Consider the following 12,256-nt stretch of genomic DNA (forward strand, 5'->3'; position numbering starts at 1 on the left):
TTTTTTAATTTGCATATAAATTAAACATCTACCACAAATGCTATAAGACTGCTAAAAAAATCTAAATGTAAGCAGTATCATGTTTAATCAAATGTTTTGCCCTGTGGCACAGCATTAAAACATTCTTCTTTTACAAGATTTTCCAACTTCTCTAACATTCACTGAAGTAAGAAGTATTCTGACTATAAATAAAGAATAACTGGGGAGTCATGGGCAGATAATTACAAACAACAAGGCACACTTAAAAGAAAAAAAAAATCAACATTGTCATTACTCTGTCCAAACTAGTAAATTCAGTGATGAAAAGAAACACTTTCCTTTGGATTCCAGCTACACCAGTTCAGCAACAGATGAATATAAAAGTATACCAAAATTTTAATTGTAACACTGTTATTCAAGATAAACAGAATATGCAAACCAGATTTTGACAAGGCTCCTGTGCCATTATTTTGCCTTCAACAAATACTGAATTTTGGAGGCGGGGGAAACTCAGACAGGTATCATGGTGCTTTTGGCATGGGTAACTAACACATATGTAAAGAGTTATTACATGAAAACGCTGAACAGTAATTCCTCTGCAGGGGTACTTTAAAGCATCACTTCACTCAAGTGAAATAGAGCATTTTAGCAAAACTTACAAGGACACCTCGAGTTTCACACTTACAGCTGGAACATTCAGCCCAGCGGGAGAAATTAACAACACTTGGACGGCACGAAGAAGATAGTTTTCGGTATATATTTTGATAGATGAGCATAGACTCTCAGCCCCGTTTCTCTCCTTTATAAACCTGTTATCTCTTCTACCTGTCGTTCCTTTTACCTGCTTTTCAGCACCTTTTGCTACACCGGGGTCCCTACAAAGATGCAAAGACGGGGTTTGTCACCATTTGATGTTTCCGACAGAAGCGGCTGCTCAGGGACTGAACCTCGTAGGACAGAAACCAGCCTCGCCCGGCTCGCTAAACGACTGCTACAGAAACGCCAGCGGCTTCGGTCAGTCCCGTGTGCCGCTCGGAGCTGGCCAGCCGGGATTCCTCGGGGGAAGGGCTCCGGGATGGAGACCGGGAATGCTCCCGCTGGTCCCTGCGCCAGCTCCACCTCCCCGCCCCCGCAGTCGCGTCACTCAACTGCGCCAGCGCCCGCTGTAGGACACCAGGGGCGGCCTGAGCGATGCCTGAGCTCTATTTCGTTCCGGTCTTTAAAAAACCACAAAAAACCTAAAATGACAGCGTTTAACACCCTTTCCGGCCCTCCTCCCCCGCCGTGTACACACCAGTGCTCCGGGAACAAGGCGCTGGGCGCTCTTTAGCCCGGTACTTGCTGAGCACAGCGAAGCCTTTCCCGGGAGCCCGATTCTAAACCTCAGGCGCTCGCTGGACAGCCCCTGAGAGCGGGTCCTTCTTCTACGCGCGGGCGGCGGCGGCGGCTCCCGGTTCATGTGAGTGTCCCGCGGGGGCCGCGGCGGCTCTGCCTGTGCCTGAGCCCCTGCCCCTGCTCTGCCCTGCCTCTGCTTCTGGATCTGCCCCTGCCCCTGGTTCTGCCCTTGGTTCTGCCTGTGGTACTGCCCTTGCCCTTGGCTCTGCGTCTGCCCTGGGCTCTTGCCCTCGTCCTCTCCCAGCGCCCCCGTGGGTGCCCCACTCCGGCAGTTCCTCACCAGCCGCCGCGCCAGTGGGCCGTGGCTGCATCAAGCCCTTGAGCTCCCCCGCGGGCCAGGCCGAGCTCTCATAGCGGGGGAGCCCCGCTAATTTACTGCTTCTGACTGGCTCCGAGCCGCCGGCGCTAACGCGGGTGGGCCGCGGCGGGGGTTCCTTGCGGAGCGGTGGGGCGGGAGCCGCCAGCTGCGGAAAGCGGCGCCGAACTCCCGGTTCGGTTCGCACGTGGGGTTTACTCGCAGGGCTCGACGCGCTCTGTGGCCGCAGGGCGACTTTGCGAACGCGGGCACCGCGCTGTGAGCGGAGGACGCGCCCGCACGGGAAGGGGTCCGTCCAAAATCAGTCGCGTTCTTGCGCCCAGCCGCTCCCCTGGAGTGAGGGGCTGGGAAAGCGGCGTGGTGGCGGGCTGTTGGAAAAAACGCTGTAATAGCCCAGGAAGGGCAGGCAGGGAGAATCTACCGAGCTTGGCACAGGAACGGCTGTTACTGTGGGAAAGTAAATGCTGCCTCAGTTGCGATTGTAGAATATTCGTTATGCCTTTCTTCTTATGACTTTAGTGAGCAAAAAGCTCAGTGTTTGGTCCATCCTCAGGAGAAAGTATCTCAGGATACCTTCAAGGTTTAACATACAGCACATACTATGTTTGGGGATGGATGCAGTGGATAACAGGGATGAGTTTAGGGGTTATTGCTTGTTAGGTCGCGTTACGAGTGCACAGCCAACCAGCACGTGGCAACACTGCTGAAGTGCTGTATAATCTTAGGCTGACCTGTAAGTTGTTTTGAGCTGAGTTTAGCAGCTGGCAAAACGAACAAAATACTACTGCAAACTAAGTAATATTTGCGTTTCTTGCTCTTTCTGTTTTTTTAACTCAGAACTTTTAATTTTTTTTAATGAAGTCATTGCTTTTCGCAAATAGTTTTGTGATTCTGGATGCTTCCATGAAATCTGTAGTGAGGTGAGGGAGCAGGGATTCGATACAGCTTCCTGATTTTGTATGTCCTTGCGATTCACCTGCTGTAATATTCTCCAGTTATGTTTAAATTTTATGGCACTGTTTGGCAAACCAGTTGGAAGGTAAGCCCAAAATCTTTAAAATCAAGCAAAATCAAAGTCCCAAATATGAATTGTTAATTGGATGTTGTTTAAAGTTTTAAGGCCTTAGAAATGGGTTGGTAAAGTGGTGGAGTTTTTGTTTGTTTGTTGGGGTTTGGGTTTTGTTTTTGGCTGTTGTCTTTTTTGTGTTTTGGTTTTTTTTAGCTAGCCTCAAGGGTCAATGCAGCTTCGTGGTAATATATTCTCTCCACTCTATCACAAGTTAACAATATATTCTTGTTACAAGAAATTTTGGCTTAAAAGTATTTAAGCAATATATATCTGTAAATTGCTTTCATGTTTTAGCTCCACCGGATCCTGAAGGTGCAAGATGTTGAGGGCAGTGATTTAAGTCAAAATAATTGTTAAAACCATCTTCAGCAAATATCTTTTTCCAGTTGTTAATATGAAGTTTGTGTGTATTTTCTGTATATTGCTATAGGTGTATTCATTTCTTTTACACCTTTAAATCCAAAGAGAGAAGGAAACAACTTCTTACTCTCCAGACTGAAAGCAGTAAACCATGTGAAGAAAATGGTATCACATGAAAAAGGACATTTCCTTGAAACAGTCCATCAGATTGGAAATAATTGGGCTCTTGAGTTGCCCAGGGCCTTGAGGACTTGATGCTTCTGAATGAAGCATATTTGAGTGGGAAAACAGTCTGAAAAATAAATTTAATGCAGGAAGGTATGTTTATAATTTTAACTTTTGACATCATTATAACTCTCAGTAAGTATAAATTTAGGATTAACAAGTTAGGTCTTCTTTATCAAAGGAGGGCTAAACAGTCCATGGATATTTCTTCATCCTTTTGATTTAGGAGATGCTGTCTGTAGTGGCTGTTTTCCTAAAAATATTTGACTGAAGTCTGTTTAATACATTTTTGTCATTTCAATTAGATATGTTATCCAAGAAGACCAGGAATGAAGTTAATTGTGTGCTCCGAAGGGGAGAGCAAACAGGCCCCTAAGACTTGTTATGCTTTGCAAAGTCTTTTAAATCAAATAATACCATTTTCTTAAAATTGTTTTTGAAAATCAAAAATTTACAAGATTCTAATCTACTTAAATATTTGGCTTTCTACTGACCTGAAAGTTTCACAATATTGTTTTCCTGAAAAGAGAACTATAAAACATTGTGTGAGTAATGCTCTGTCATGCAAGGTGTATTGGTGGCATTCTTCCCTTTTCTTCCTCTTAGTTCTTTCTAAAGCTGTGTGCTTATTATCCTTGGTACAATTATATTCTTGAAGGGTAGGGTCCTAGTTTAGAGGATTTGAAATATATATACGTAACTGTAGTGTTTATCACTGAAATTTCATGCTGTATTTTTTATTTAAATGACATGTAATCACAACAGTTTGATTGGCATTTCCAAATCTTAATCTTCTGTTTGTTTTTATTCCATGAACTCCACAAAGACCTGATTGTTTGTGACTAGGGATTAGGGGGTGTGTGTTTGTTTCTTAAATTAGGACTAAAGTAGAAAGTTTAAAAATGTTTCATTTTATATTAGTCTGTAATATATTGAGATACAGTACACTCATTTCAGTTGGCATGAAACTTTAAAAGTATTTTCTGGAAATATTGTATGAATGCTTCAAAATACTGCTATACTTCTATTACACAGCATGTTTGATACCGTAGAACTATGCTAGTTTGAATTCTGAGATAGTAAGAGATAACGTAACGTAATAATCAGCTGTAGTAATTTGTGTTTTCTTTCTGAATCAATAAACCACTTCTAAAATTGCTGCTTTATGTAAATTCAGTAATTGGCAATAGAATCCAATTAGAAAACTATCAGTTTCTCAGCTTCCTGTACCTTCCTCTTTGAAGTAGAATAAATAATCTTATGTATGTCATGTTACTCTGTTCATTTCTTAAGAAGCCTTAAGAAGCAGCAGAGAGAGCTTGACATCAGACTGAAGGCAAGAAAAAGCACATATCAAGATCCAAAATAGGACATGAATATCATCCAGGACCTGCCCAGACCAAAAATGAAAAGAAAAATTGAGTTCTTGGTTGCCTACAAACCCCACCTACTGTACAAGTTGCTGTAAACATACTTAGGAAATAGCTATATAATAAAAATAACGTAAGCAGTTATCATTAGAAGGATTGATCAAGTGTGCAGGAAGACAAATCTGTTATCAACCATAATATTTTTTAACTTTTCTAATTACAGTTTGATTGCTGTGTGTCACTGGTGTCATGTGAATGTATTCATTCATGTTTATCTCTTCTAAGGGAGAGTTTCCTAAGATCTAAAGAAGGTCAAATGCCAGGTAACATAGATAGAACTGAGGAGTCAGCATAGGGAGCAGCTACTGGGAACATGAGACATGGGCAAAGCAAACAGCACCTGATATTTCTTGGATGAGTTACTGATGTCAGTCCAGCAAGACCCCCAGAAATCCATTTATTCTTCTAAACAGTTACCTGTAGTATGGTTCTTACCTTTACCGAGAAACATTTCCCCTGTTAGATTTCCTGTTGTATTGGACTGTGAGGGGGAAATCAATGTTTATTTTTCATTTCCTTGGTTACCTTAGTATTAAACAGTAAGGGAGCGGGAAAAAGGTCTCTGACTTTTTTTCCCCCTGGTGTGGTGGAAGCCGTCCTTACTCATAATTTAATATAATTTAAAAAAAGGTTTGGATATTTCTCAAAGCAGCCTTCTACTTTCTATTTTTTTAAAATTCCTTTTAATATATATATATATTTATTTAATTTTTTTTGTACTTGGGAAAAAGTGCTTTCTTCTAAAAAAAAATTCCTTTAAGGAAGATCTTAGTGACTACAGATTAGTAAGTCACCAGTTGAAGTTTTCAGATTTTTTTTTTTTTTTTTTGGAGAATGAGAAAATAGACTGCTGTCTGCATTATGATGTTAGAGGTCAATTTATTCAGAGTGAGTGTAAATTTAATAGATTATTTTACTTCACAGGTGTTTTTTTTCTCCTGCTTTCAGAGTTAGCAGATCTTTTATGTGTATTTTGTTATCCCAAATAAACAGACTTGAATATGTGGAAATATCACAGAAGGGTAGGTTTTATTAAATGTTTTCTAATGTTAAATAAAACACAGGGATATAAAAGAGGGAAATATTATTTGGTTTGTAACACCAGGTATAACAAAAAGACCTTGACAGAAGAGGAGCAAAAGATCTCATTCGTTCTCATCTATTATATCTTAATTTCTTCTGACAGATGTTTGCCTAACCTGTTTTTAAAACCTTCCAGTGATGAATATCCCACAACCTGCAAAGGCAGCCTGTTCAGTCTATTACTGTTACTTGAAAGTTTTCCAAAACTTAAATCTTGCATTCTTTTTGATGTCTGCATCAGACCTGGTGAACAGTTTAGCCCCATTCTCGTACCAGCTTGCTTTGTGTTTGAAGAATGAGACCAAGTCTCCCATTTATCTTCTCTTCTATAGACTAAACAATTGTACTTCTTTCAAGCTTTTTGATCTTCTTTGAAGTGTCTTTAAGAAGCTGAGAGACAGGAAAGGGGAATCTGAACAAAGGCAGATCTCTGTGGCAATTGTAGGGGGTCTTGAGTATGTATGAGTGCAACGTTAGTATTGCTTGAGCAGCTGAGACAGTGTGCCTGTAATAAAATGTGTCTAGTCAGGCTTTTCCTGACTTACTTCTCCTTTATTTACTCCTGTTTCACTCACACTTGTTTTCTAGAGAAATTACAAGTTTGAACTGACTTTTGTTTTTTAACTGGAGTGGGGAGGCATTGCAGGGTAGTAAGTTCCCAGATCAGAAGTTGTTTTCTGAAGTTGTTTTTGTGGTGTGGTGTTAATTGATTAAGTCATTAGTTCCCCTTGGGCAAATTTTCTAATGGTGAAGTCCATAACAATCATGGAACATTTTGCAAGCAGGTGTTTACCTCCTGAAAATATAGTCCCTGTCACTCCAGTCAGTTGAATGATAAATGGAACAAGGGGATAGATGGAACAAGGACAAGTGGGTTTTGATCATAATAAAAATGTGCTAGTTTGCTTGGGTAGCATGACTGCTCCAAATGTTTTGAGATTGTAATTTCTTTGAAATCTTGGAGCAGAGCACCTTTCAGTTGTTCACTTGCATGTTTGTGATTTGTTTTGTTTAAATATGTTTTGGCAGAATGTTGTTGGTTGGTTGGTAGGTACCCTTCTGGTACGGGTAGGTCACCTGCTCTGTCTATAGAATCTGAGGAGGGAACATTTGTCCAAAACCCTTTTATTGTCCATAGTGTGAGCATTAATACAGATATGAATTACTCTTCAAGGCATAAGTAAGGAAATCATCTCTACCAACCAAGATGAAAGATAAGATTTCTCTAAGGTTACAGTAACTTCGAGTTATGGTGGTCTGAGATTGATCCACTTTGATGATTAAATGCATTGAGGAGCATGTACAAGAGCAATTGTAATCGCTTGTTGACACTTGCTATTTCTAAAGAAAATGACTTTGATACCTTACTGAAATGAGAACTGGATAAATTCTTCTTTGCTGTATACATTTTCAGAGAGAAATTCCAGAAAAGAGAGACTCTCTGCTTACCTAACTTTTGCAATTTTTGTTACTCTCCATGATTTTGTGTACAATTATGGAATTGCAGAATGGGTTGGAAAGGACCTTAAAGATTGTCTGGTTCCAACCACCCTGCAGGTGGGACACCTTCAACTTGACCAGATTGCTCAAAGCCCCATCTGATTTGGCCTTGAACATTTCCAGGGATGGGGCATCCACAGCTTCTCTGGGCAACCTGCTCCAGTATCTCACCACCCTTAATCCTTAAATTCTTATTCTACTTTATATATAGTAACAACCTAGAAACTGTTCCTTTACTTCCAAAACTGCAGATAGGAAAGATTAAACTACCATTCATATTAGAAAGCAATGTATACTATATATAACCATTATCTGTTAAACACAATTCATATAGATTTCATTATTTGCTAAAAATTCTGAAAAACTGGAAGATTCCATGCTGGATTAGAAGAAAATTTCATTCCTGGCAGCTGGCAATGCATCAAACATCATCAAAAATAGCCTCAAGTTAGCAAATCTCTTCTTGAGGTCATTTGGTTCAATCTTTTGGCATAAAACTACCTATTAAGGAACACTTCTATTTCCATTTTCTTCTCATCGGGAGCTTTCCCAACATAACTTCAACTGAGTAGGAATTAATAGTTTAAAGATTAGTCTCTGGCTTCAGGACTCTCTCTCAGAAACAATCCATGGCCATTGAATCTGGTTTCTATCCCAGAGTTTCTCAATTGCAGTTTAATATACATCTTTGTAGTGGCATCTTGTTTCAAACTCTGCAGATAAGTGAACAGATCATTTCAGCAGCTCGTTTGTCTGGGGCCGCTGGGGACTGCTATTCCCCCAGGAGTGCATGGCATGTGGGAGACACTGCCTTTGGCTTGGTAGCAGCTGCTCCGGAGTGAAGGGCCTGAGTTCACATCTGTGCTGGTCCTACTGTAAGGTTTGAAACCTTCTGTGTCAAGGGCTCTAGTAATTGGTGACAGTCAGTCTCTAAGGAAGTCACTGTTGCCAGCTAGGATGTGACACTGAATTGTTCACCGGGGAAATTAATCTTTTGAGGGGTTCAATTACCCTGCTGCATTGCAGTGGGTAAGTGATTTCAAATCCAAATGACCATCTATAAAATAATGCTCATGATAAGAGCTGGGCACAGATGTTGGGGGTTTTTTTTCCCTTTGAATTTTACTGAAAACTTACCTGAAAGTTAGTACTTTCTGAAGATGTTAAACCAAGATATTCTAATTGAAAATAATTGTTTGTAAATTATTGGATTTTTAGTAAAATAACTTGGAACACAGCAAAATTAGAGTTTAGCCCAACTTGTCTTAAAGCTTCTTTTGTTTCCATAGTTTGAATCCATAGATGAAAAATGACTATTCCCCAAAAGCTGCCTGGAGGATTCTTCTGTCAGAGACTATCAGTCTTAATAGCTGACATCAGCCCTCTCAACATCCAAGATGAGTGCACAGGGAGTTTGTTTTTGTAATTTTTTTTTCCCCTCTGCACAGATCTATTAAAAGTGGGGAAATCATTTTCATCCTAGAAGTTTTAAAAGCTGAGAACCTGACAAGTTTCTCACTATATACAACTACAAAGAAGGCTCGGAAATGCAATTACAGAACTGCTTGCTTTGTTTTTGGTACTATTAAAAGATACAATACTGCCATGCTTTCTCTCAAGCAGTGCCTAAGTATTTATAAAAGGTATGGTCAAGAAGTTTACCCAGGCTAACATGCTGTTAACTCTAACAGTGCTGCTGTGCTGGACTGCCCCATGGGCTACTGAGTATACTTGCTTTGAAATTGGGTTATCAAGTGCTCGTAAAGGCAGATATTTAGTTACAGTGGTGTTCTTAACTTAGGTCTTTTCAGTACCAGTGTGTGAACAGTTTTGTGAGAAGTTATTGATGACTGTGTAATGTTAAATTAACAGGGGGAAGAAGAAAGTGGGGGCACTCTCCTGTAACACCTAGAGTTTAGCAAGAGATACTAGAAAGTAATCAAAAAGTTTAGAATACAGAAAACAACTTGAGAAAAAAAACTTTTCAAGATCACACTTTTTGGTTTGGGAAGGTCATTTCTGTGTGTCAGCTAGAATAACTAAAATAGTCAAAAGCCTTTTGTTTGCATGGGGTAAAATGAGCATATCAAATCTGATCACTCGTTCTCCATTAATAAGAATGAGGTGATTCTCATTTCTAAAAGAAAAGTATGGGTTAAATATAAGCAGCCTTTGCTTACAGGGAAAAGGAATGGGTTTCTTTCATGCAAAAGATATCTTTCTTTCAAAATTCATTTTGTTTCAAATCGGGAGAAGATCTGAAATAACTCTGTTGTAGTACAACCCTTTGGACCGAGGGGAAGGAATGGGGGCATTTTGTTTTGAAGTGTCCTTCGAATTGTTACTTTGTATTCTTTATGTAGAAATGATTGACAGGTAGTTGCTGTAGATTCTTTGCTTCAGAAGTTGCTTGTTTTCCTACTGGGAATCTTCTGCAGAAATCTAAATCTACTGAAACCTTTTCTTCAGAGTTCCTTTGTTTTGTCTCCAAAAGGGAAAAATACTATGTATATTTCTACCACAGAAGTTAAAATATGTGTCCAAAAGGTAGTTAGTTAACAACAGCTGTATCTGGAGATTTTTTCTAAGTTGATGAGATGCCTGCTAGAAATTTTAAATCTCTTTACTCTGTATGTGATGAAAGGAAAGACCTGTGTTTTGAGGCTGATGTCAGGAATATGCAGTGGAAGACTTTTTGCTTCACAGCTTCAGACTTTTTGACTTTTTGCTTCACAGCTGAATTAATAATTTTCTCTGCTCAGGATTATTTAGTATCTTTATAGAAGATTGCAACTGCAGACTCAAAATTGGGCAAGGACTGCTTTTCCCCTTAAAGCTTTGACAGCTTTGTTGCTCCCCATTAAGAGATGTTTGCCATTATTCTTTCCTTGATTACTCACAGACACATGCACACAAACATGCACCTTTTCAGTTTTATCTTCAGATTTTATTTGTCCCTTATAAAGAATACCTAAAGTTTCTGCCTCAGTAAATACCAGCAATTGTTAATGTGTCTGAAGTTAGAGAACACTGATTCTTTTGCAATACATCTACATGATGTCTGCTAAATGCTTTTGTGAATAAATAATGATTATTTTTAACCTTAGCACTTGCTTTAACTGAGTGGCTAAATCCTGTTTTCCTCTAGCTTTTCTGCAAGATACAACTTTTATATGTAAAAATGCTGATGTTAATCAAAAAGAATCTTGAAATTTACTGCTTTTACAACGCAGTTGGACTATGTTAGATAACCAGTAGACAGGTTTCAGACATTAAGAATATAATGAATTGAAATTGAATGCAGGGATCAATGTTCCTTTAAACTACCTAACTAACACCATTATTTTCCAGACTCTTGCTGACATAAAATACATTGCTTAATGGTATTCTTATTTCCAAACTCTTCAGATTTCTAAGGAGAAGATATTTTTAAAGTGTCTTTTTAGCAGCTACAGTTTTTGACAAGGGTTATTATCCTTACTGCCCTGACAGACCCAAAAGAAAAATACCGGATTTTGAGAGATACTTTTAAAATATATTTTTGTTCCCGAGACCTGTCTTAAGGGAGAGGATGTAAACATTTCTTACTTTCTTTACCTATTTTTAACTGATGTACTTGTTCTAAATTAAGGAGGTAGTGTTAATGTTCACTTTATTTAGGATAAAGTTGCAAAAGTCAATTAAGTGCTTAAGAAATTGTTCTACTTGGCAGCAGCAGGTAGATTTCAGTGCAGTTCTGATTCTTCTGTCTAATTTATGAGTAGTTTACTCTCTAGTTACAACAGTAATCTAAAGCTTTCACTCCCCACTAAAACCCTAGAGAATGAACCACAGTACAGATTCTTCGAGTTCCTGTGGCATGTGCTGACCTTGCAGACTTGTCCAGATGCAGCTGAGTCCTCTTAAATTTCTGAATTTATAGGCATATGTGTCTGTTAAGTCCATCACCTTTCAAGGAAGTTTTATGAGGATACTTTGAGACATGAGTAGCAGATATTTTTTAATATATATTTATATGTTTATATTTGTACATACATGTGTGTACATACACACATGTATATATAACAAGTGGATACACTGTGGTTTGGAAATGTAAGCTTTTAAATTTATAAAAAACCCCAACAAAACAAAAGAAAAACAAACAACAAAAGACACCACAAAAAACCCTGTCAGTTTTTGATGTAAGCTTTCTGTTCCAAAGAACTGTGATGTATTCTGGGTTTAATTAAGGTCAAAGAAATGAGGAAGCACAGTGTGGGTGCTGCATCTTTTTCATCACGGGATTTATGTGAGAATTCCTTGTGCATGTAGTGATCGTTTACCATAAGATTTTGATAGTATTATTAAAATATTAATGTAGTGGGATTCAAAATACACACACTACTGAAAAAATATATCAGGTTGTCCAACTGTTATGGCATAGGAGCTGCTACTCAAATTGTAGACCATACTACAAAGCACAAGCAGATGAATCTCTACGGAACTTCCAGGGGACCTGGCAGATGTACTGGGTGTGTAACCTGTTGAGACTTGAGTGGAGCAGCACATAGAAGTTGCTTTTTTTGAGTCATGTTGTGAGCCATCTATGTCTATTGAATTACTGGGCAGACTTCTCAGATTATTAAATTAAAGCCTAAGTTTTGTTACAGATCACATCCAAGTGCTTGACTGCTGCGGTAACCTGGACAGAACTCCTTAAGGGTGGTCATGTCTCTGCTTTGTTTAGTCCTTGGAGCATCTGCATAGAGGTGGAAAAGAGTACAAAGTTGATTCAGAATTGGACTGAGGAAAGCATTAGTAGAAACTTCTCCCTGAATAGACATTTAGCACAAGTTTACATCAGGGATGTGGATGAGGCTGCAAGAACTCTTAACCTTTTGAATATTGCAGCTGTAGTGT

The 12,256-nt window shown here is 39.1% G+C and overlaps 1 protein-coding gene across 4 annotated transcripts in view; it reads left to right on the plus strand.

The window, feature by feature from the left end:
- Positions 1 to 1,348: 1,348 nt before the first annotated feature.
- AIMP1 (aminoacyl tRNA synthetase complex interacting multifunctional protein 1) overlaps positions 1,349 to 12,256 on the plus strand; it is a 39,052-nt gene continuing 28,144 nt past the window's right edge. For 2 of the 4 annotated variants that reach the window (XM_027884728.1, XM_027884729.1), the window contains exon 1: positions 1,349 to 1,438. In XM_027884728.1, coding sequence (XP_027740529.1) covers positions 1,437 to 1,438 — 2 coding nt within the window. In that variant the 5' untranslated portion in view covers positions 1,349 to 1,436. Of the gene's footprint in view, positions 1,439 to 8,233; positions 8,387 to 12,256 lie in introns of those variants that run through there. The other 2 variants (XM_027884731.1, XM_027884730.1) reach the window with 2 other exon arrangements.

The sequence above is a fragment of the Empidonax traillii genome, unplaced genomic scaffold, assembly GCF_003031625.1.
Source record: "Empidonax traillii isolate 1590-97213 ecotype Southwest subspecies unplaced genomic scaffold, ASM303162v1 scaffold154:size1206225, whole genome shotgun sequence".
NCBI lineage: Eukaryota > Metazoa > Chordata > Aves > Passeriformes > Tyrannidae > Empidonax > Empidonax traillii.